We start from the raw sequence: 25983 nt of genomic DNA on the forward strand, positions 1-25983 counted from the left end.
TTTTTTTTTTTTTAAGTGTGATTGATAGCATTTTGTTAGTGGCTGTTAATGTTTCAATTTGTGTGAATTTAAATTATTGGTAGCTTAAAACTGCATAATCTCTAAAATGTTCTTCTCTGCCGAAAGTCTAATTAATATTTCAGACAATTGTTTACTATAGGAACAAATTATCTCTGAGAAAGGTGAGAGGAGGTCAGGAACAAGCCTATCAAATAAGCATATATAAAAATTGAAAATAAGTATAATGCTGAAGAGGCTCTTGGTTGACAAATTTATCCTGCCAATTATAAATAGTTATTTGTTTAGTTTAAGTGGCTAATGATTTTTGTATGGTGTGAGAATATAAAATAATAATTTTATGAAATATCCTAAGGTATCTCTAGGCTTTTTGAGGATAAGATGCAGCAAATCATCAGCTACTTTGGAAAATACGTTAAACCTGAGCTGCCCTTGCGTGTTACTAATTGTAGAATCACTTTGTGCTATTAAGCAAAACCAAAAATACAAGCAAAAGTGAAAAGGATTGTAAGGAACAGACATTAAAAACTTCAAGTATATTATTTGAAAGTGAGCATGTTCCAACAAGTGAAGTGAATGTTTTAAAAATATATAAATAATACTTATTGCCCTCATATTTCTACACCGGAACATTTTGCAAGCTTTTCAGTACAGTATAACATGTTCTGAGCTGAGGAAGCTCATTTACTTGTAGATGAAAGCTAGATTGTCACCTGATGATCCTTTCTCTTTGATCTTAAATTGTAAACAGAAAAAAAAAGAGCCTGAAAACAGCATTATCTCAACCTAGAACAAATAAACGTAATAATGATAGCATCTGTGGGCTGATGGCCAGGGTCCTGTGTAATCTTTAGGCTGTCAGACTTCTATTCTGACTGCAAGTGCTGTTACAGCTGACTTCAGCTAGCATAGGTAAACACCGAATGATAAAAACATTCCAGCCTGGGCTGCCACAGGACATTTTACACTTTTTTTTAGGGAATATATATATATTTTTTGTGATGCGACTTCATTGAGAATATTCCAAGTTATGTCACACACTGTGTTCAGACAGAAGTGTTGGAATAGTTTCTAAATGTTTAAATTCTTCCTATCTTTTGACATAATTATAGTTGCAGAGTTCAAGTTGTTGGAGTGGTCTCTTGAAGACAGTGTTTCTGGGAAATGATCATGCCTGGGAACAGTCTTGGAATGACAGAGATTGAGTTAGGGAAGGTGATGGGTCTTGGGTGAAAGCAGCCCGTGAGAAGTGTAAGGGTTAAAGTTACCCGAGCAGAGGAGGAGCGGAGCGGTACCGTTTGGGTCGGGGAGCAGAGGAGGAGCCGAGCGGTACCGTTTGGGTCGGGGAGCAGAGGAGGAGCGGAGCGGTACCGTTTGGATCAGCGAGCAGAGGAGGAGCGGAGCGGTACCGTTTGGGTCCGTGTTGTGACTGTGGGGCCTGACTCGAATGTGTCTCTGTGCCCAGCTTCTGCCAGGGCTGAAATCAGCTGTGACTCCTCAGGGCAGCAGAGCTGGGTCCCTGTGGGTCTGCTGAATCATACTGTGTTAGTCCGTGATTTTATTACTTTTCACTTCTGTTTTCTGCCATACCATTTCCTTATTTTGTTTCAATCAAAAAAAGGTAAAATGCAGACCAGTTTTCTGATTTATTTTGATCCTTGCCACTTCTGTGCTGCAGCTCCTTGTTGTTTAGTGGTTTGTTCTCTTTTCCCCTGCCATCTCTCTGCAGAGCACAGTTAAACACGCAGCCACGTCCTTCAAACCCTGGTGAAGTCCCTGTGTGACATTGCCGGCGTGCAGGGCCCTGGGCTGGTTTCCTATCGTGGTCATGCCAGGCGCGCTTTATCGTTGTTTCACTTCGCTGTTAAGGACTAATTTAGTGCAGTGAGATGAACACGGTGCACTTACTGCTGCTGGTGTAACTTACCAAAATTCATGGAAAGTCAGGGGGAAACACTAGCAGGAAAAGCCCTAGGAAGATTAAAATGTGTTTTAATAGTTCTTTCTTGTACTTGCTCTGGAAATACATGCTTGAGAATTGTGAGCCTCGTCTTCTAGCTCTTGCATTATGCACAAGCATTGGGAGAGGGTTTGCGCGGGGACCGCGTGGGCCCGGCCGCCGTCACGCCGAGCGGCTCCGCAGCCTCTCCAGTTGGATCACATTTGCCTCTCTAGGTACCGTGACAACCCATTTGGCCTCTTCTCCTTTATCTGCCCTCTAGCAGAGGACAGATAAAATGCTGAAATACAGACAGAAGTATTAAGTCTGCTGTTGACCTTGAGCTATAGAATAAACTCTGAATTGAAAGAGATCTACTGTACTTTGTACTTCATTAGCATATATCTGTAAACACTATGAAGTCTTGATTGATCTTTGATATCTAAACATTGCATCATAATTAACAACAAATCCAGGAATAAATTATAAATACATGGAATAGTAGTACATTAACCTAAAGGACAGCAATAAATTGCAACGTTTAACATAAACTTGAAAACCACTAATGGGCCACTGTGCAGCTTGTTTATGCTATAAGCAGTCAAGAACTCTGTGTAATGTACAGTAACAGTGTGGTGGATAACAGCAAGGCCGATGTGATAATTTATATAAGTCTTTCATGGACGCACAAGGCTGTGTTTTTTTTTTTTTTTTTTTTTCCCCCAAGTGATTTTTGAGCGTGCTGGATCAAGCAGGGTGACCTTAGCTTGGTCCAGGGTTTGGTTCCAGTTCTGCTGAAAAGAAGTTAAGGATGGTCTTGCATTGCACAAGTGAGTGTAGCCCACTTTGCACGAGTACTTAATTCAAGTGTAGAATTGGGAAGATGCTCTGAATGGAACTCCTTGAGCTTTCTGTTAGGCTGCTCCTAAACAGATATCTGAACCACAAGCTAGGCCATCCTTGAGACTTTTGGAGATAAGTGGTATCATTACAGGTATAAAGGTAGCTTCTAAAATACTGTGTGTTAATGTTAAGTCAGTTCTCATAGGCATATTCCTATAAACCATGATTCATTCCTACTTATCCGTCAACACTCTTCTGAGAGGACCTAGAAACCTGCTTGTTGTTTGATTCTGTGGTTTCAGCCATGTTTTAAGCGGTTGTGACCATGATATTCACTGCAGTTCGGGAGTGGGTATTCGTGATAGTTATTTGGAAGAGAGCATTTTGGATTACGTTGTTACAAACTTGCTTCCTGAAGATCAGAAATAGTTCTTTTCTGTGTAATGTTTAGATTGAGGAAAAAAACATCCTGTGATGATTGTTCCCCGGTGTCTTGGCTTGCGTTATCGCATGCCAGGGCCTTTGTATATTTTTAAACAACATAATCCTAAGGATGCGTAGTAAAAATTGAGTAATAATACGGACACACTCGTTTCTGTTGCGCAATGAAGATGCATAGTTTGGCACCGTAGCCTTGGCATTTCTTTTTTTGGCCTTTGTTAATCCCTAGGGGGTCCCTAATCCTTTTTGAGCCACCGCAACGTGGTGGGGAAACACTTTGTAGGCAAAGCAGGGCTCTAAGCGCTGTGACTTTGCAGGGGTAATACCCGCCGCGTGGCAAGCGCTAAAGCTGTCACGTTCTGGGAGGTTGTAGCTGTATCATTAGCAGATCATTTGGGTATGTCACCATAATTGAAAAGAACAGGTGTGTAATGCTGTTTTTTAGTTTATCTATGTAATGTTGATAAAGCATTTTGTATAGTGACAGTCTGTCAGACAAATATCTTGTCGCAAGACTTAAATCCCTTTTTATCTCAAGGCTTCGGGGCTCAGTTGGAAACTTGCACTTTGATGGATGCTTGCTGCTTTTGTCTGGAGGAGTTGGAGTGCATTTCTGGAATATTTGTCAAGATTTTATCAGTGTTTACTCCAATTTGAGTACTGAGCGTATTGTAAAACTGGCTTTGGTGAAGTCTTAAAGAATTTTATGTAGTTTATGCTATTTAATAATATAATGAAAACTAATCCTTCGGCTATATGTCCATTTGCTCTGTTAAATCCCACTTATGTACATGATTCTTTTTGATCAACTTTTACCTTTAAAAAACACTTTGGAAGAATTGTGTTAGGATTTTTTTTTTCTCCTGTGATAAATGATTTTAACCTAGTCCACTTGTTTTCTTGAGTTGTCTGCCGGTATGGGCCTGGAAACAAAGTTTAATCTCTCTTTTAAAGCATTCCTTTAGGAACAAGAATTCGCTTTCCATCAAAGTGTTACATAAAGCACACTTAAGAGAATTAAATCCTTCTGGATCTTGTATCTGAAATCCCAAGCAGTAGCTACAATAGAAAATATTTACCGATGTTTTTATTTTTGCCTGAAGACCAGCCATTTTAAGGAAAAACTAAAATGAAAATCCCTTTTCTCAAGTAGTGGATAAGTACTTGTATGCATGGGAAGAAAACTAACTGGGGTCTTTCTTGGGGCTATAGTAGCTGATCCATCAAGATCCTTTTGTGTCTGCTTTTAGCATTGCAACATCCAGAAGTCCCAGAAAAACGGGCCAAGTTGGTACGTTCCATTTTGATAAAATGTTAACACCAAAGAGGAGGAGAGGTCGGAGCAGCTAGGATGAGTGGATGGTCCCTGCGTAGATAAATGATAAAACCCCAGCTGAATCTATGGAGCATTTGCTATTCACGTGTGTGTGCACTGACTCTCTGCCCGTTTCCCTCGTCTGTTCTGCAGGTCCAAGACATCTCCTTCAGCCACGACTGTCGCTGGGTAGTGGTCAGCACCCTCCGTGGCACTTCTCACGTTTTTCCCATCAATCCCTACGGAGGGCAGCCCTGCGTCCGGACGCACATGTCGCCCCGGGTGGTAAATCGCATGAGCCGCTTCCAGAAGAGCGCTGGCTTGGAGGAGATCGAGCAGGAGCTGACCTCGAAGCAAGGAGGTCGCTGTAGCCCTGTCCCCGGCCTGTCGAGCAGCCCGTCTGGCTCGCCGCTCCACGGTAATTCCTCTTTAGTTCACCCTCCTCTTTCAGCTGGTTGTTGGTAGCTTCTTTGGGTTCAGAATTTGCGCCTTTTTAATGCTCCTTTCTAGCAAGAGCAAGTTGGAACTTCCCATGAAGAAAAAGGTGCAATATAAACTCGGGAGGGCCAGATGCCTTTTCCAGCCTAAGAGCATTACCCTCCAACTGCTACTACTGGTAGCTGCTAGTATCAGCTAGCAGTGGACGTGCCCTTTACACTCAGAGACCATGTCTAGCAGCAAACATGTTGACTCTGACAGCAGTAGTAGCTACTAGTACTGTAGCTGCTACTGGAAGGTAAGGGACACCTTATCTTCTGGGTGAGAAGGTAAGGTGAGAAGGTAAGCTCACCTTACCTGAGCTAGTTGATTAGTAGCGGGGTTCTTTCAGAAGAACCCTCTATGTTTGGGGTCTTGGAGCTTTCCTAAGCAAGCGTAGCTGTTCTGGAGCACCCGCCGTGTTCTCCTGCCTGGAGCTGCGGGAGGGCGCCCAGCTGTGCCTGCAGGCTCGTTCCTGGCTCATACCTGTGTTTCTGGCTGTTGTAGTTTTTCTTTCACCGTTAGACAGCAGCTCAGCATGTCATGCTTAAAACAGGCTCGGGATTCCTGTAAACAATTATAGCACTTTTAACTATTGATATCACATAGAGAAGAGGAAGTAGCTATCAACTTATGTAGCTTTTATCCAACCTATTCTGTTTTCTGTCAAGGGAAATTGTAAAAGCAAGCTGTTGCCCTTACAGTATTCCTATGTACATTTGACATTTTTAAATAGATTTGACACATTTATGAGAAGAAGAAGCAGTTTTATTTGGCATTATCATTCTATGGGCTTCAAGGCAGCAGGGTTGCTGTGACCACTGAAAGGTTGATAATTATGCCCTAGTAATTGGAAGTGAGTCATGACTCAAGTGCAGATGAGATCTCAAAAATAATGCTGCAATCCCTTACAAGAAAGGAGTATCCCTAAAAGGGTTCTTGCTCATCTGCTGCTCATGTCCACCCAGCAGACGTGGTATATGAGTATGTAATAACGGTAGGATGTTAGGCACATGTTGTTGTTTAAATGAGATGATCCAGAACACCGTGGTGCTTTGAATGAAAATAAGAGATTTTAGACTTAAAACAGAACAGTTCTGTGTCTTACAAAAAAATCTTAGACAAAAGATAAAAATGTTTAGTTTTAAATGATTTTCACTTGGTAAAATGCCGTAATGTTTTTAGTAATATTTATTGCTGTTTTTTCCTTTTGGTAATCTTTTAGTTTACCTAGCACAAGTCAGGCTGGATATTGAAGCATACTATATGCTTCTTACAAAGCCTCCTTTATTATCAACTTGAAAAAAATTACTGTGACTTTCATTGGAGGGATTTTGTGGGCACGTGTGGCAGCAAGATTAGTCAGTAAATGTGGGATTATTTTAATTTGTGAACTAAAATGTGTTCGTATGGATTGTAACAGCTCCTCTCATAGTGTAATGTTAAATCATATTTGGAGGAGTTACAGGAGTCTTGTGACAGGAGTGAAACTAGCTCAGAACAGAACAGTTCTGAGTTTAGTTCTTGGCTTTACTTTTAACTTGCTCTGTGCCTACTGAATTTTATTCAACTCATTTCTGTATACCGATTTGCCACTTTATACAAAGGTGATAATCTCTATGGCCTGGAATTGTAGAACTTGTAGAACGAGTTTGTAAAAACATTTGAGATTACCAAAAAGTATTAATTCACTTGTCTTTTTTGGTCTGTTTAGGCGTTTTTGTACTTAGTTTCTATAGAATATTGATGAATAGTGAGTGGTTTTAATTCACGGGCTAGTTAGAATTTTTACAAAGTTGGGAGTTAGACATATGTTCTTTGCTATTACTACTCAAGAAAGAACAGCTATTACTTTCCTTAATCATCCTTATAAATGCAGATGACTGTAATGGAAATATTAGCACAGAGGAGTGTCCCAGAGAGCACTGTTGCAATGATATAAATTGTTGATTAAATGGCAGATTTGTGTGTGTGTGAGATCTCGACTTCGTGGTTTTCCTGTTATGTCCCTCACAACCTAGAGAAGCTTTGAGTAAGCCTTAAGCTAGAAAAACTGCAGTTAGTCCTTCTAGTATTTGTGTCACGTTACCATAACACTGGGGTGATGTCAGGCTAAAAGAAGGGTCTTCTGTGAACATAAGTGTTGTACCTTATTGCTGCTTTTGGCTACCTGTTAGAGCCCACTGGTAGGAACTTGTGATTGGTTTTTGTTACTGTAAATATTTGCAGAGTTCAGCCTTTGCAATACTTTTCTCACTTATTTTTTACTTCTGGTTTCAAAATGAAACAATTTGCTATGTGTGGAGCAGCAAAGCAATCCTCTATTTATATTTTGTTGCGAGTACCCTACAAATTGTTTACCCCTGCAGTGTAAGCCTGTGCTGGGGAGGGGGCAGTGATTGCATTCCCAAATGAATCATCATTCAGCTTTGTTCTTCTAAGCAGAATGAAATAAACTGCTTCATAGAAACAGAAGATGATAAAGAGATTTTTTTTTCTTGCACCTTTTATAGCTAGCAGAGATTTTGTTTGGGTTATTTTATCTGTTAATCCCGCGAGGTTGTATTTTTCTCATTCAGTTGGGTTGCCAGAGTGTGTTGTCAGTAATATCAGAGTTAAGTTGCTATCCTTTTATGGGCTTTTACTATTCTAAGACTATTATGACATCAATTGGTTGCGAGGCTGAAAGTTAAAGTAGAATATGGCCTTACATGACCTTTTTACATAAATATAAAAGAGAGGTGACGGTACGTAGCTATCTTGCAGGTATGCTTTATTGTAAAAAGAGAAGGCTCAAATAGCAGCTCAACTATTATTTTGCAAATTAAAAATTAGCGTGCATTATCATTATTTCTCACACAAACAATAAGCTTGGCTGAACTCCTCAGAAGTTTTTGCTGTTCAGTTCAAAATTTTCCAAAACATAACAAAGCACAAGTATTTGTATATGAAGTTAAGCATACATTGAACCTTCCACTATGCCACCTATTAAGAATAATAATTTTTTGAGTTTATTTTCTCGTTTTTTTTTTTTTTAATTGTGGCTTGAAGTTTTTGCTTGGATTGTGTTGTCTTGCTTAAGGAATATTTCTAATACGCAATGATTTGGTTTTGAAGTTAATGGCTAAGTGGAAATTTAGTACCTAAGTATAGTACTGTGAAAAAACAAGCCGTACTGTATATATTACATTTAGCCTTGAATTTAGCTCTAGGAATATTCTATTATAGTACAGTTTCCATTGCAAAAAATCTGTCTTTTTTACTTTTATAAATGAATTGGCTTTCTCTCGCTTTTTCTTTTTTTGTATAATGAACATGCAGCCTGATGAAAATCCGAGGAGTTTGATAAGTGTGCACTCGGAGATGCCTGGAATATTTTCATGTTACTTTTCACTATTTCCCAGAGTGAAACTCCTTTTACTAGAAGAATTCTTATGGGAAAGCAGAGTTGAAAGGACTGACATCATCAGCCCTTCCTGCAAAACAGATTGGTTTCCTTTAAGTAACACTCACTTAAGAAACCACCTATTTAGAAGAGAGGAGGACAAAAATAGTTTCAAAGAAAATTAACTGTATAATAACTTAGTCCTGGGCGGCAGTTTCTTTCTGAAGTTTAGCTTGAGCACTGGCGCTGTAAACACAAGCTGAAAAACAGCTGTTTGAAATGTCTCTGCTAAGCTTATTTCTTCTTTGTAGATGGGAGTTTCTCTCCCGATTATGAATTTGACAAATGTAGAGAAATGATAAGAGCTGCTGTGGAACGGGCCCAATGTTTTCATGTACTTTCTGTGTTTCTATGTGCGTGATCGCGGCGCCCTTGGGCAGCGTTACCACGGGACGGTTGGTTTCGCCGGACCGTCGGGTGCTGTGGCGGAGCGTCCGGAGCCCCATCGGACGCCGTGGCGGAGCGTCCGGAGCCGCGTTCCCTGCGCGCGCCACTGCCGCCTTCCTCACGGCCATCCTCATCCTCGCCCCGTCCCGCTCCCTGCGGGGCGCCGGCCCCTCTAGAGGGCGACGTTCTCTCAGTGATGGCGCCGGTGCCGCTCGGCCTGCGTGTGGTGGCCGGAGGCCGTTCGAGGGGACGCGGCCTCCGATCAGACCCTCGAGGCCGCGTCGCTCGTGTCCATCCCCTCAGGTCAGGGGGAGAGCGGCCCGGGGGTAGTTCTGTGCTCTTCACGTGCTCTCTCCAGCGGCTGCCGGCAACTTTTGAGAGCAAAAACAGCAAATTACCTGTCAGGCCTTTGCAGCCCCGCGCCCTTGCAGGGCTGTTGCCTCCCTCCGGCGGTGCCCACATGGCCCCGGGTATGAGGGGCGCCCGGAGCAGCAGGTACCTGGCGGGTCCAGGGGTGCCCTGGGGGAGCTGCCATAGGTGAAGTGGTGAAAGGCGGTTTTACCTGGGTGATCTCAGCCTAACGTGGTACCTTGGATCGAAGGCGAGCAAGGGGAAAAGCTAACGGAGGAGCTTTAATTATTGAGGGTGTAATATGACAAGAAAGGTTAGTAGTGAAGGACGGTGAAGAGCCTTGACTATGAAGCCCTGTGATACAACCAAAGAGGGAAAACAATGGGAGAGTAACTGCTACAAACGCTATTTTTTCCTGCTGAAATTAGCCGAAATATTGTCTGGATCCCATGACCTTCAGCTCCTACCACTCCTGAACAGGAATCCAAGGCAAGCGCCTGTGCCCGCAGCGCTGAATCAAATGCCCTGTGTATATGACCAGGGCTTGACTATGCGGTAAATGGGTGCTGCTCTTGTTGCCTCTGAGTTTATTATTCTTAAGTAAGGCATTTAAATCAACTGTGCATTTTTGGTAGTCTGAAAAATGTAAACACTTTATGGAAAGAAACGTAAGCAGTAAGATCGAAAATAAAATATACTTGTATCTTTTAAAACGGTTTATCTTTACCCTTCTTAAATTTGCTGATTTGGCTTATTCTATTTGCTTAGTCTTTGTGGGCTGTTAAAATCAGTTGCTTTTTCCCATCTCAAGGAAATGCATCTTTGACACTTCTCATGACCTGAGTCACGATGCTGTCACAGAGCCAGAAAACGTCCTTAACGGTCATGGGTAAAAGAGCAGAGCTGCTGAGGGTGTGCGTGGTGGGTGGAAGAGGAGAGGGCTTGCTCCGGTTTACTTTAGTCCCTGTTCTATGGGTGTTTCAGACAAGCCATTTATTATAATTATTCATAGCTATTATTATCAAGTTCTCATTGCAGCAGTTCTCAAGGCACTTTTTTTTTTTTGCATAGCTTAGAATAAATACTGTGCACTCAAGCTGCTTTGAGTTCGGACACTAAAATATTGTGCTAACTGTTGCAAATGGAACAAACCGTAGGTTCAAAAAAACCAAAAATAAGATAGAAAGTAGTATTAAATGCAGTTTACCATGGGTACCAAATTGTAACGAGCCGAGTGTGGGTGCAGGGCGCTGTCTTTCTGCCTGTGCCGCCCCAGGTAGTGGCTCTGGGCTGGGTGCAGCAGGGCCCTGTCCCTTCGCCATCGTCCCCACGACGCTGCTCCCAGGCAGCACCCGCGAGCACCCAGCCCCGCAGGGCGCCCACGCAGAGCTGCAAAGCCGCGGAGAGCGCGCGGCGGCCCCCGGCCCCCTGCCTACCACTGCTGTTTGCTAGGCCTGACCTAGTAGCCAGGGGCCGGCGTAGCGGCCGCTGCTGGCAACGTCCATCTGGAGCCAGGCGGCCCGAGTGTCGCTGCCGCTGCCTGCGCTCGGGCTGCGCGGAGCCCCGAGCCACCAGCTGGCAATCGAGTCGTGTTGTTGTTTCTACTGCAGGGAGAGTTTTGCCCATACATGGAGCTGAGCTTTGCACCGACAATGTTTTCGGTTAAATAAATCTTGAAAATGATTATTAGGCCAGATAGATGTGTGGGTTTCCGGGAAGGGCTGGGTTTCGATCAAGTGCTTCAAGGCTACTTGAGAGATCCCGGTTCCAAGTAGAGCCTGAGTTTTAAATTACTTTTTCCGAACTCATTTTGGATAGGCAGAGACAGCAGGCAGCAAAGGGGGCAGTTGTAGTTCCTTGTGCTCTCTAACCCTTTTGCAGGGACAAGAGGGGCACAGAGCATCGGTGGGACAGCCCTTGGTAATTGAGGGGCAGAGATTCTGAAACTGAAGCTGGAGGAAGAAAAGAAATTTCAGAAGGAGCAAAGGAGCGTGAGGAGGAAATGCTCAGATTTTGTGCAGATGATGCTGCACAAAACTTGAAAAGAGGAGAGCTTAGAAGAGCTTGAGTTCAAGGAGCTCTGTTAGGAGGGCAGAGGAATCTGTGTCTCATCCGAAGCCAAGACGCTCGGCCTGGTGCTCGCGTGGCTCCGTGCGGGAGGTGCGAGAGCGGGTTCGGAGCCCGAGCGGGAGCGTTAGTGCAGCTGGGATTGAGAAAGTTCCACACCAAACAGCTCCAAACATTGCAAAAACAAATGGCAAAACATTAATTTCTCACGTGAGTTTGCAGAGTTAATTTAGTGATAGGTTTTAGACTTGCACCAGTTTAGCTGAGAGAAAAAAATTGCTATAAATGGCTAAGTTTTGTTAAAACATACTGCAGCTAATAGAAAAAACTTTCTTTAATGGGTCTAATTGTATTGTGAATGTTGAGGGTTAGGGTGAAAAGTGAAGCTAATTTTGGAAGAATAGAGTTTGTGCAAATTGCAATGAATACTTAATTTAGAAGTGATAGTTTTACAATTACAATTAGCTGCCTTTTACTGCTCTTTTCTAGGAACACGAGTAACATTTTATGAAGAAAAACGAAACATATTTGACTGCATGAAACAAAGCAGAATAAAAACGCAACAAAACACTTTGGCAGTAATTAGTGCTCGTGGTACTGAGCGGCTCTTTGGAGGCTGTTGAATCTGCCTGTCGCCCCACTCGGGAGCCGCTCCGGCAGCCAGCGCCGCTTCCGCGGGGCGCTTTATTCGGGTCACAAGGCAGTGTTTCTCACCAGGGCGCTGCTGTTTCCTCTTCCGACTCTAGTAGATTACAGATTATACTGGAACATGTCTGAGAAAAGGTCAGAAGAGAGGGTGAAAGTCCTGGAACCGGAGCTGGGAAGCTTTTTATTCTCATCCGTGAAACTCAGTGTGTTGAATAAAAAGCAGAACAAAACAAACCACCATATATACGGCACTTTGTTTTCCCTGGCATTTACTGTTTTCCAGTTAGGATTGTATTTCTCTTGCATTATATAATTAGTGACTGTTTAGTGGAGGTATCTTCAGCGTTGCACTGGACAGAAGAAATGTCTAACCCAAATCCATTTTCTGTGATGGCAGAGCCTGCTGGTGACTGCATAGCCCCAAGTTTCTGTGCTTTTATGTACCAAATTAAAGATGTTGATTAAAATACGTGGTACGCTTTGAAACCTCCTCTCAAGTTCTGTAAGATATAAAGGCTATGTTTTTGAATTTTAATGATGGTTGCTATTAATCAGGCTGTTATATAGGAGAGTAATAGAATAATGAAAACACGAAAAAAATCCCTGCCAACTTGTGACTGTGTAGCTGAGAGGTACGCAGTGCCGCCTTGGTGGTTTATCTCAAGGGTATGGAGAAACCAAAGCGCTCAGGACGGTTACTTTCCTGCTGGAAAACACAGCCCTGCTTGCCTTGCTCCGTGACCAGGTGAAGTGTTGCAGTGCAGGAGTCTTGCAGCGCTGCCAAGTGGAGGCAATGCCTACACATAGGCTTGAAACCACTAGGGAAATTCAATGGGTAAAATTGTCATTCCACTTTGCTAGTTTGGTGTGTGTCCTCATAAGACTAAAGAGTGTAGCTCGAGTTTTATAGCCTCTAGGTTTGCTTTAACAGAGCAAATGTGGTTGAGGCTACCTGTGAGGCTGTGCCTGCGTGTACATACACTGCAGTTAGACCTGAATGGGGGAACGAGTCACTTGTTGGCATTGCCATGGTGCTGTGCACGTAGCAGAGAGCAGCAGAGCTGCGCCGGGTAAATCCGTGCAGCTGCGTCCACGGAACGCTTTGAGGAAGAACTACAGGATTTTTACATGACCCTGGTTGCACGTGCGGTGCTAATACGGAGCTGCTGCATTTTGAGGTCTATGTTATTAATAGCAGCAAAAATCAGCATGATTTTCTCCCTCTCCTAAAAGATGCTCTGTGGCAGTTGGGTGCTCTGCAGGGCTCCTCTCCACTGACCAGCCTACTCCTCGGGGACCTTAGTTGATCAGAAGAGGACAATTATTTTTATTATTAATCAAAATTATTTATTTTACATTATTTGATTATTAATTAATCAAAAGTATTAATTACTTTTGATTGAATGCTTTTGAGCAAGTACTACAAATAATACTTCTAGTATGTTTTTCATAAGTATAACCCTCCTTTCAAAAATATATTTATGAAAATGAAGGAAATGTGTGATTTGATCAAATGTGTGAATCTCACATTCAAGCCTTTGAGAATTTTATACTTTTCCAAATGTCTGGGGGGCAAAGCTCTCTCTTTAAATTAAAACTTGTAGCCGTCCCTGAGTGACCATGGCGGTGTCCGGGGAGCGCAGCTGAGGGCTGGGCGGTTTGGGAGCGGAGCCGCGTGGGGAGCGAAGGCGGCAGAGGGGCCGCGGCCTCGCGAGGCCTCACCTGCCAGGAGCTGCTGATGGCTTTTCCACAGATGTCCAGCTCGCTCAAAAACCGGTAAATCTTGCGGAGTTTATTTTCCTTATAGCATCTGTGTTTTATAATGGTGCTTTTAATTTGTTTTTTCTTTGTCTGCTGGGACTTCTTTTGTCCGGCGCTTTCAGGCCTCCCTTTTTTTTCCTTTTTGTTTTTTTCCAGTGGAAGTGAGTCCGTGAATGACGACCGGCCAGGGAATAGGCCCGGCAAGGCCGACAGGACGGGCTGCTCCCTCCGCGTAACAACAAAGCCCGTTGTTGTTTTCTTTCTTCTCTTTTATCCTCAACTTAATCCATTTTTTCCTATGAGTATTTGTGGAATAAAATGTCTGGAAAAGCGCGGCTCGGGTTCTGAACAGCTGGTATGGCAGCGTGTGTGCTAGGGACCTTCAGCCAACAGGCACCGAGACAGAACCCACGGGGCTGGGGGTTGCTCTTATTGATATATGCATTTCTTTAGGAGCGTTGCTATGTCCTGTCCCCGCGTGGCAAGGTAAGAGGAGGCCAGGGTTCCTCAGCCCGCAGGAAGGGTTTGTCCCTGGAGCACTTGCACTGTGGCTTATTCGTTGTGTGTCCCTTGACAGGGGATCAGCACCCGCATGAGCGTAGATGCCACCTCGCTGCCTTGCCTGGGTCTCTCCTGCTCTTCTGGCCTCATCCTGAGTCTCCTGCACTCAGAGCTGCCCTCCCACCTGCAAGGGTTGGACGAGTCGTGGGGGCTTCTGGCCGAGCTTCTGGGGGGAAGGAGCACACCATAAAATGTTTGAAATAACTGGTTTAAAATAACTAGTATTGTTGTTGAAATAATAGATTAGCAGCAATAGTTATTTAAATAGTTCTTTAATCCTGTGGCCTCCTGAGTAGGCTTAGCTCAGAATAATGCAGAAACTCGACCTCCTGTAGGAGGGACATCTGCAAATATCTCCCCTTTCTGCAAATCAATACTCAATACAAAGTTTTGCATATGGAAAACAACGTGATGTTGAGAGTGGAGTAATTAAATTTGCTGAGAGAAAGCAACCTGGTAGAGCACAGTCATTTGCTTCAGTGCTTCGTAGTTAGTCATTATATCCCTGACAAGTAAAAGAAAACAAATTATAGGCTGGTGGAGCCCCTCCTGCTTGCTGGGCTGCTGCGGTCGCTCGCAGCGAGAGGAGGAGAGTGCGACGTGTTCAGAGCAGCTTTGGTTACGTACGACATAATCAGACAATAATGCAGCAAACCCTTCGTGTTGCTCTCGACAAGAGCCAGGGATGCGTCAGGAAACTAATCTTAAAAAATTAATTGCATCTCAGACTTAATCTAAAAAAATGAGGGTTTTTTTTTCCTTCTTCCTGCTTCTTTTTATTCCGAATTGGTGCAGGAAAATTGCTATTAATGAAATCTGTTCTCTGAGACTTCAATAGGCTTGTTCATTAAAGCCTTGCTGTTTCTCTTAAAATGTATTGACCAATGTTGAGGCCAGATACTTAACACAAAATACTCTTTGTAATTTCATCATTTTTGCTATTGTGCTTTTCTAAGATGCAGAGGTCTCTGTACTTTGTAGAAAAACAAATAAAACCCCAAAGCTTACAGTTATATAGTATTAAAAGAAGGGCAAAGGAAGCATTGAGTGTCTTTAGGATGATGAGACATTCATTAAGATTTTTCCGCCTTCCTTTTCCTATTTTCAATCCATCTGAAGCACCATTAAAGCTTTTCAGGCAGCTTCCTGTGAGAAACCCTTTGCTGTGCTGTTTTTCTTCCTTGAGAAAAGGTGGCTGCTCTTCAGGCAGATTGTATGGATTTGGCCTGGGATTTGTATAATATCTGTGCAGAATGCAGCAGTTGTTTAGGAACCTAATTCCCAATATGGTCCCTTTTGATTACGAACAAAGCCAGCGTTTCACAGCATTATAGGAACACAGAAAAACAAGTTAATGATCTAAACCTTTTAATTCACGGTTGCTTGTCTATTTAAAGTACTTTTGATTCTGTTATAAACAGACTGGCCCCTTTTTTGTTTAACTCCTTTCTTTGGGTTCTTCACATTTCTTTCTCTCCTGTCCATGAAATTTGGAGCTCGTTTCCTTTTCTAACCAAAGAATGAAAGGTTGTGACTAGAGAATGATACAGAAAGTAAGAAAGCGTATCTAAACTGGGCACATATCCAGCACGGAGCTCTTTTGAAACAAGCTAAATTTAGGGTTGTTAGGATTTTTTTCTTATGTTTTCCCCTTCCTTTTTTTTGCTTACCTGTATTTTGTTTATTCTTCTTTTTTGAATATAAATGTTGTTACTTTTTCAATACTTGCTTGATTTTATAAAAAACTTCTGCGTGGCTTTGCTCTATAGAGGCTCGTAGTATTTTTCTCCTTTCTTAGTCCAGCAGATTGCTATTCTGTGTGCCTATATCCATAAAGGCAACAAGAGCGACCTTTGCAGGACTTTCAACTATGAGCACAGTAGGAAAAGAGTTGCCTTTAAGAATATATATATTTTTTTAAATAGAGAATTTGAACGTAGGTTTTGTTTTTTTGGACTGAAAAGAACACTCGGTCAAATGACAGCAGCATAAATAATTTTCTTTCCCTGGAGGGAAACCTTAACCCCATGAATAAGTGTATGCGTATGTATCTGCTGCTGTTGTCTCTATATACTTGCATTTTTACCTGAATTCGCAATTACTCTTTTGGGTTTGTTCGTTTGCAACAGGAGCTCCTTATTCCTTTTCCTTCGAAATGATACATGGAGGGGGAAAAAAAAAAAAAACCCAAACCTAGTAACACATTTCATGGCGTGTTTCTGCCCCGCAGGTAAGCTGAACAGCCAGGACACTTACAACAACTTCACCAACAACAACCCGGGGAACCCTCGGCTCCTGCCGCTCCCGAGTCTGACGGTGGTGCTGCCTCTTGCTCAGATCAAGCAGCCAATGACATTAGGGACCATCACCAAGCGCACAGGGTAAGTGGATCCACACAAGCCTTTCCTGATTCGGATATTTATGATTTACGGAGAAATAATTTGCTAATAGTGATACTTAGATTATTCATTCTTTCATTCTGGTATATATGCTTAAATAGCAACAGAAGAGAGAGGAGAAAAGGTGGCTGTGGGGGCAAAGAAAGTTAGCATCCAATAAGCAAACAAACCGTGAAAAGCGAAATCTGTCCAAGAATTCGGCAGTGTTTGCTTGGTTGGGTTATTTTCTTGCAGTCTGCTGTGTGGGAAATACTATCCACTGACATCAGGAGAAGTTTCACACCACAAATTGGTATGATGCATAAACAGACCTGCCTTCTGTAGAATAAGCTATGAAAAAACAACTAACTTGCAGATAGAAAAAAAAAAAAGTGTTTATTTTGATTTCTGAACTTTTCAATCAGAGATGGTTTTTGGCAATCACAGAGAGAGAGCCAGAATGAACATAAAGAGGAAACTTGATTCCAATATTTTCTTGACATTATTTGTCCATTTAAGTGACTGCTCTGTACTTCGTAATTTCTCAGAAGATTTTGAGAGTTTTATAAGCTGCAAAGTTTTAAAAATGATTGATGCCATTTCCAACAGTTTTTTTTTGTCTTGCTAATCTCAAATCTACTTTTTTTTCCATTTTGTACATAAAGCTGGTAATTGGTCTTTTTCTTCTCTTCCTTTTTGGTAGACTTTAAAACGCTGAACATTTTCTTTTTGAAGCTTTAAACACTGATTCATTCAGTATGTTATAGATTGATGTTTTTGTATTCATAAAAGAAAATAGATCAAGTTTGACTTGTGTTTGGACAAAACAGTTGAGATTGCTACAAGTTTGTATTTTAGCAAGTGGAGCAGTGTCTTGCTTCGCTGGTTTCTTGATTAAATGCCAACAGTGAGGTGGATTTTACTCTGTTTTCTGACCCAGGAGTTATTTTTCAGGAAGGAACTCAGGGTTATTCCCTCTCTTCAGAATTACCCTATATTCTTCAATTAAGTGTTTAGAACACTGTAAAATGTATTTTTTATTGCTTATTTAGCAATGTAAGTATGCACAGTGACGTTCTAAAGCTCACATATATGTATGTATGTATATGTATGCCTATATATGTGTTTATCTAACACTCCAGCCCTGCTCTCGCTGCTGTAAACAAATTTCCCTAGGCTTGCAGAACCAAATTCTGAACTAAGAGCATGTAATTGCCTTAAGCATGGAGACCTTCTTCCCAAACTCCAGAGATATTGTAAATAGGACTTAGGGAACAGTAAAGAAACAGGACAAGGGTTGTGCTGTGGTTTGCTTTTTGCATGCACACATTTCAAGTGCTTACGTTGAGAATTTTTTCCTGCTTACAATTAATCACAGGCAAGAAAAATGGGTTGTGTTGGTAGTCAGAAGGGGTAGAGCAGGTGTGATCTGGGGTGAGGACGGGAAGGCAGCAAAGAACAGAAAAAGGTTGATGTGCATGGAAATGAGCAGAAAGATACAGTTCCTGCAAGGGGGAATATATATATATACAAAAAAGAAAAGGAAGGAAGGAAGTCATGGAGGGTAAAAATGTCACAGTCGGCCAAAGACAGAAACATGACAGAATTGAGCTGGCAGCTTGCCGAAATTGGAATGGATGATTAGCATTAGAGAGCAAGAGACATAGGTGGAGAAAAAAAGATATTTGAGGGTCTGCGGGAAGGAGGAAGGCAGCGTGATGGGGAAGCAGTGAGCAAGATGGGTTATAAAATAAATAAATGAAAAAAGTCACCCACTGATGCAGTTAATCACAATGGTAATTAACATTGCTGCCCTTAGGAAGACCATTTCTTTAGTGAAAATAGCATAGTGTTACCACCATTTTTTTTTTTTACAACTTTTAAATGTAATAAATTGTGTTTCATATATAATATTCTAATCTTAAATATTTGCAAGGTATTCACATGGTTCGTAGTTTTCCTTAAGTAAACTTTACCCTGCATGAACTGTTTTTGTCCAGTTATTTTGTATAATTCTTAAATTGCTTAGAGTCAGAATATTTGGTGAAGCTTATATAGAGCTTGTATAGAACAACAACAAAAAAAAAAACCCACAACAACAACAGCAAAAAGAAAAAAAACAACAAAAGAAAACCCCACAGGTCTGGGAAATACCCACTGCGTAAATGGAGTTTTCATGAATGAGGATCATAATTGTCAGCAAAGCCTGTGTGAATGTGTAATGCGAAGCTGAGAGCTCCCTTCCCTTGTTCTGCATCCAAAATATTTGATGAAAGTACACAAAATTAACATGAAAAGCTGCATTTCTAAAGCAGGGATTTGGGAGGAATGCCTGGGATCCGGGAAGCCTGGCATGCCCAGAATGACCACATTGAGACGGCAGCCTTGCCTGAAAGCTCCAGGGGGCAAAGCGTGTGTTTAACATATTTAACATCTGCCCTCCTATTTCGAGAAACACATAGCGATGCAAGGCTGCGCGCCGGAACGTTTACCCAGGACAGGGACCATCTGCCTCTCTCGGAGGAGGTAGGAGGCGTGGATTGCTGCAAATGGCAACAGACAGATGTATTTACACCTCCGTGGTCAGCACCTTTGAGCGCTGCTCCGAGGAAACAAGGCTCCTCTTTGGAAGCAGCTGCTCCGCCTCGTGCTCCAGGCGCTCACGGGCTCCGCGCGGCGGCTCCCGCGCCGGCTCCCGGCGGCCGCTTGTGCGGAACCGCGGTGGGGATCCGCGGCAGGGCAGAGCCTCGGGGTGCTCTGTCTGCCCCCGGGTTTGTCTGCAGCCTGGAAAGGCTTCCCCACCCTGCACGTTCTTACGGGCGTTTCACAGCTCTCACTAAGCAAAACGAAGCTTTTTGTGGAGCTTAGATCTAAGAGGACAGAACAGTTTTTTGTGCAGAGGGGTTGGTGAGCGCTCCTCCATGCGGGGCTTAGTTACAAGACATATCATGAGGGGAGTAGTTTTTCAAAAATGACCCCTAGGAGCCCTGTGGGATTGACAGGCCAGGATCTGGAGTTGTGTCTGTGGAGCTCCTTCCTCGCATCAGCCTGTGGTTTTGGAGCAGTTTCGATCCCTCCTCGAACCCTCCCATTCATGCAAGTTCTTCGTCGCTCCGCGGAGCGCTGCTTGCTCACTTGCCCTCTCCGTTGTTTCCTTGGTTCTTGCTGTGTTTCTTCATGGCTTTCTCAAAGCTCTTGCAGTAATTCCCCCACCTTCATGAAGCACTTCCCTTTGGTTCCCATATTTTGTCATCATGTTGACTCCTTTCCTGTAGTTTGTAGTGTCAGCACAATCTGAAGAACAGATAGCCCTTCCCAAAGGGGCTCTAAGACTAATGAGGAAGGAAGCATCTTATGTTTTAAAGATTAGGGGGATGTAAGAGAGCAAAAACTAGTTTTAATAAGTCTTTGTACAATCTGTGCCTCAGTTTCCCCCTCAATTTTAATAGCAATGCTGACTTCCTTCTCTAGTCTGCTGAATGGATTAATTCATTGCTCTTTTACAAAGAGCTTATAGATTTGAAAGGGGAAAGCTGTATCATCCATCTCATGCTTGTCTATAAAAACCAGTGGGTTAGAATATGTTAGAGGGCAGCTTTGTGCTTTGCAGTAGCTTTCATAACCATGCCCTGTGTTTATGGAATGAGCCGCAGTCTGTCCGGTTGGAACAAAGGTAGGAACTTGGACGGGCTGTGGAAGGAAGGAGGAGAAAAATAGGAGATAAAATAGTTGCTAAAAAGGAAGAAACTCTTGTAAAAGTTGGCTTCTCTGATCGTGGCATTGAACTCCTCGAGGGATGGTCATTGTGTTTATATCATACTTCATTTCCAGATTCATGATAGCTGGAGTGGAACAGCTCATGTTTTCTTCATTACTAGTGTCCTGTCAAAACAGATACCCCCCCAATGCACCTTATAGAGCAGGAGCAAGTCCTGTCTTTTCCATTCTTCATGCCATTCCCCTTTTTTGTTTTTTGTCCCCTACCCTCTATAAGGAAAAGGAAAGCTAGGTAAGGACTATTGAATCAGGGTGAGATTTTATCATTTTGCTGTTTCTCGTTATTCCTGTGAAACATACTGGAGATCACTGATGGCCATTTGATATATTTTGACTTGGAAGAGAGGAATTTATCCCAGGTTCTACTACTGAGGCAAGCAAAAATAAGGAGAGTCAAGTCTTGATGTTGTGATTCAGTTAAGTAGGTAGCAATAGTGGAAAAGGACAGGAAAAAAAAAAAAAAAAAGCTAAATAATTCAGAAAAATAGGTCAATTTGCTTGCACTTCCAAGCTGAATATTCTCTTTTAGGCACATTTTTCAAAAATGCTTGTTACTATCTTAAACATCTATGCCAAGTTCTGGTAATAAAGCGACTACCCTAATGATTTATAATTGGTTAGAAATAAAGTAATTTGCACTGCAGTGGTCACTAATTCTCACTTCAGATTGCAGTGCGGGTTAGGGTGAGGGGATACCTTGCACACTTCATAGGAGTTGAGTTGTGTGTTTTTCTTAAGCATGCTAACAAAATTAAACAAGACGAGTTTTGAATTTGATAAAACTTGATGAGATACCACATTAAATGAAAGAAAATATTCTCTTGAATGATTCTTTTGATTCATATACTGTCCTCATTTGGTCATTTTCCTTTGCAATTCCTGCCCAGCTTATGGAGAACCTCAGCGAGGGTTTGGCCTTGGCTTGGCTGTGTTACTGTCACTCAGCATAGCCATCTGGTGCTGTCTTTTCGAGACTGGGTTATCCTGTGTGTTGTCTTTTTTTTAATTAGCATGTCACCCATATTGTGTGAAGGAATTAGTAAAAGAAAAAAAATGTATATGAAAAGATCACAGAAAAAATGTAATTTTACAAGAATTTGGACCTACAGAGCATAAAGAAAATGTGAAGTTTTCTCTCACACTTATGGCTTTTTATAAATACTAGACCTTAGTCTTTTGAAATATCATTGCATGTTCTTGGTGGTACAGGAATTTGAATATATGCCCCCAAAAGCCCCAAACACCCCCGCTCTTAGAAATGAATCCATCTAAGTCATTTTTCAATTTAAGAGCATTTATTAGTTTACAAATATGATTATGTCAAAAGATTGTTTTGTGCTAAAAAAAATAGGCTATTTTATCTTCTGAAATGTTCTCATGATCTTGAATAAGCATCATTTGCTTTTTTTTCAGAGAAACTGAGGCAGAGAAATCATATAGCAGGTGTCAAGGGTCATAATTTAGAAATTGTTGGCAGCTTTATGGGTTAGCTAACTGATGACACTGCTGGGTTAATTCTAGGGAGTTTCTAGGTTTTAGGTCATATTGTCTGTGGATTATGGAAAATAATAATTTTTCAGCTAGTATTTACAAAGTGCAGTGTGGCTTTGCTAATCTGTGGAACCACTCGCATGGGCTGAATGTGGTGACCACATAAGAGATCCATTCATAAAATGTGGGTCTTATCACTACTCAAGTCAGATATATTGTGTCTAGAAGAGCATCCGGTTCCAGCAGCTCCGTCTCTCCCCGAGTGGGAACCAAATACTTAAACAAAACGCCGGCATTTACAAAATCGATTATTCAGCAATTTTACCAATCATATTGCATCCCCAATAAGAATTAAAGAAGCCTTAAGTGTGTGAGTAGCTCTAAATTTCAGATTTTATGCAAATGTGGATATAGCTGTGGCGTTTTCAAGGGTGATGTAAAGAAGAAGGAAAAAATGTATGAAAATGGACCGAAATGACTAGTGTATGAAAGCTCTCTAAAGATGATACACAGTGCAAAATACTGGAACGAAAAAGATCATGCCGTGGATAAATGGATAAAAAGCCCCAAACACTAAGCTGAAGTCTGCATTTCACATGAGATGCATTTGAAATAAGTTATGAATCTCTTTTCAGTGCTCCATGCTAGCTTGTAGTGGGAAGAAAAAGAAGGCTCTGTAATAAAGTTGCTCGGGATTTGGGGTTTAATAGGGTATTTTTAGCTTGGAAAAGGCCTGGGGAACTCCCTAAGAAGCTGTGCTTGTGCCTGTAGCCCTTCTTGCTTAGGACTTTAAAGCTCTCCCAGCTGGACCTTCCGTGTCTGATGGAAAACACCCCCTTAGATGCTGCCGTTGATGGTCGTTTTCTCTGTGTGTTAATTGTGACTCTAACGTCTGTTCTAAGGCTCGCGCCTGCTTTTGCCGCAGACCTGCCAGGGGATTGCAGAAACCCCCCGTGTCTCAGCCCCACCGCTAACGGCGCAGCCTGCGCGCGGCCGCCGCGGCCCCTCGTCCAGCCCCTCGTGCGTGGGGACCCTGCGTGCGCCGCGGCCGGGTCTCCTCCCTCGCGGTTGTGCAGCACGTCGGGGCGCCGGGAAGCGTTACAAAGATTGTCCTTCCCCTTTGCATATGTCTCGATAGCATGCTATACAGTGTACTTCGTAATAATGGAGTTTTCATCTAATTTTTTGTGCATTTTTTCCCCTTTACGTGAAGACCTTACCTGTTTGGAGCAGGATGTTTTTCTATAAAAGCTCCCTGGTGAGTTCCCAGTTCAATCCCAGCATGCCTATAAATCATTTGCAATACTCACTGAAAATTAACTGTGTTAAGGCTTTTTCATTTTTTTTGTTTGTTTTCTGCATGGCTGATCCATAGGTGGAAGCACTGCATCATTCACTTTTAAACTATGGATGTGTATTTACCAGCAAGCATTGTGAAACCAGTGTGCTCACTGTTTCCTTTTTTTCCTTTCTTTTATTTATTTATTTTCTAAGTCTTTGAGGGGGACATGTAACTTATAAACAAAGAGAAGTTGAAAAAAGTGAAAATATTACCCACTAGGCAAAAATGAATGCAATACCTTTCCAAAACAGGTCTCTTTCTTATATATAGCTTCCATTATTGTATCAAGTGAGCACTAAGTTGCTTACAGACAGAAAACGTCAATGATGGTCTCTTGATAATAAAGCAGATAGTAATGGACAGACAGTGAAGTAACAGAGATGAAGTAAACTAACCACAAAAATAATTACAAAAAAAGCTTCTAAAAAAAAAACACAAAAAATGTTTCTTGGAGTATTTTAAATAATAAAATATTTTGTTTTAATATGCAGAATTGCAACCTATCACAAGAAGACAGACAGAATAATGACAGTCTTACCAAGCTTCTCTGTGGTGCAACTTGATTTACTGCTCAGTGCTACGTAATCTTCTAGTCATCTTTCTATGATAATGTGGTGGTTAAAGATTTAGACAAGAAGAATGTTAGAATTTTGAAGATATTAGCTTTTTTTTTTTTTTTTTTAAAAAAAAGAGTTTTAGCAACTTGTAGCTAGGAGTGTGTTTTGAGTTCACCTGAAGATCTGTGTCAGCTATAGCTGTGAATGTGTGGATGTGGTTCTTGGGGCTACTCTTAAGAGTTTGCTCCATGTGTATCACCCCCACTTACGGCTGTGTCAAAATATTTTCTTCAGCAGAGAGCGCTTCTTAAGAGCTTCGTTAAAATACCAGATTCATAAGAGAATGGGAGCGTGTAGTTATTGAAGGGTTAAGGAAAGCTGGGAATGGGATCGCAATAGCAGCATCTCGGCCAGGCCGGGCACGGACACTTGTCAAGCAGCAGTGATTTTAGGTTGAAACAGGACTGAAACGCCTAGATTAGAGAGAGGAGTGTAGGAAATAGACTCAAAAATCGTTGCTTTTCTTTCTCAAGACTCTTTTGTGGTTTGTGTAGTGCCAGTGCTAGCTCAGGAATATGGTCTCTACTAGTCTACAGAGGAATTGGGATTAAATACACGCTTTGGGCAGGGAAGAAGTCATGTTGTTTCCATTAAAGTCTTAATGAGACCTAAAATTATGTAAACAAAAGAATGGAGATTTGACAGCTTACTGCCTGTTGAATAAAAGAGCCTACGTTTTTTCCTTTTTTCCTTGTTTTATTCATGATTTAGCAATTGGAAACGTCTTTTTTTTTTTCTTGTTTTAGGCACAATAATAAGTGAATTTACTTTACATATTTTGAGAAAGGGTGCTTTTTTAGTATTTTTATTAATGTAATGGCAAATTTCTTGTGTGTATTTTTCTCCTAATGCTTCTGCTGCCACTTATTTAGCCTCGATAAAACTTTTAGCCTCAAAAAGCAAGTATCTTGCCATTTCAGAGTCTTAATGATTGATCAGCATAGATAAGTGCTTATAGTTTTATTGATCTGATGTATTTGAAGCCTGTTTGTCCTATAAAACTAGCTTAAGACTGCCAAGTCCCTTAATTTTTTGTTGATGTGTGACAAATTGACTTTTTTTAGTTTGTTCCTATCTTTTTTAGGCTATTCTGGTACCAAATGCTCGTCTCGTTTCTCCTTGGCCGTGCATCCATGTATATCTTGGTGAGGGTGTTGTCACCAAGTCAGGCTGTGATTCAGGAGTGTGTTCGTGTGGAGGTTTGCACTCTGGCAAGGTTTCTTCCAAACACAGATCTAAGTTTCTTAAGGAAATGTAAATATTTATTGTATAGTTTTTCTGTTTCTGCTATCGACAGCTACTTTATCTTAAAAAAAACAAAACAAAAAAAGGTTGATTTTAGAGTTTTACTGGAAATCTTGAGAAACTGTTGCCTACTGGGCCCTTCGTCTTGTGATTTGAGCCCAGAACCAGGGATGGAGAGCTCTCAAACTCCGTTATCCAGATGCTGCTGTTCAACTGGAGTACTTTTATGTGCTTCAATGTCCCTGCATTTAAAATGGGAATAATAGTCTAAAATGAATTCCGAGAGTTGTCTCAGCATCAAACGTTGCCTCCAAGGTCTTGCCCTTCAGCTGGCGCTTGGGGCTCTTGGTAGCAGATTTTGTCACTGTGGTCAGCTGGGCTGGGTGAACCTTGGGAGAGGGTCCCCGCGGCGCAGCCGGGTCCCGTTCCTGCTCCGCGCTGGGACACAGCGCTCCTTGGATCCGGGCACAGGAGACCTGGGTCTCTCCCAAACGGGGCTTTGGTTACACAGTTGGGTAGACCCAGGTGCTCCCTGGCCTTTCAGCGTCCCCATGTCCTGCGCAGTGCTGGGCCTTCCTTGGTGCACAAGGTGGGAATGAGGAGGGTCAACGTTTTGGTCCTGTTCACTGAACTTTCTCATTGGATTTGCAGTGGCTTCCCCAGATAGTTGCTCTTCTGCGTGCATCGTAGCCACTTCCACTAAAGCACAGCCTGATATTGTGAGCGTTAGTGTATTGTAAAGGTTCATTTAAATGAACCGCCTTTAAAAGAGAGGCCAAATGTGCCTGATTTCGGTCCTTGCAATAGTTTATGAAGTGCTGACAGGCTAAGAGCCAGGAAAGAACAGAAGTTCACAGTAGAACCGAATCATTCACCGCCT

General features: G+C 42.1%; 1 protein-coding gene across 7 annotated transcripts in view; it reads left to right on the top strand.

Moving 5' to 3' along the window:
• Positions 1–25983, top strand: part of BCAS3 (BCAS3 microtubule associated cell migration factor) — a 272079-nt gene that overhangs the window by 77423 nt on the left and 168673 nt on the right. For 5 of the 7 annotated variants that reach the window (XM_088536029.1, XM_088536047.1, XM_088536076.1 and 2 more), the window contains exons 15-17: positions 4710–4974; positions 16484–16634; positions 23113–23157. In XM_088536029.1, coding sequence (XP_088392155.1) covers positions 4710–4974; positions 16484–16634; positions 23113–23157 — 461 coding nt within the window. The remainder of the gene's footprint in view (positions 1–4709; positions 4975–16483; positions 16635–23112; positions 23158–25983) is intronic. The other 2 variants (XM_088536038.1, XM_088536056.1) reach the window with 1 other exon arrangement.

This window comes from Tinamus guttatus, unplaced genomic scaffold, assembly GCF_059628265.1.
Source record: "Tinamus guttatus ecotype Peru unplaced genomic scaffold, ASM5962826v1 Tinamus_guttatus_pri_ptg000043l, whole genome shotgun sequence".
Classification (NCBI taxonomy): Eukaryota; Metazoa; Chordata; class Aves; order Tinamiformes; family Tinamidae; genus Tinamus; species Tinamus guttatus.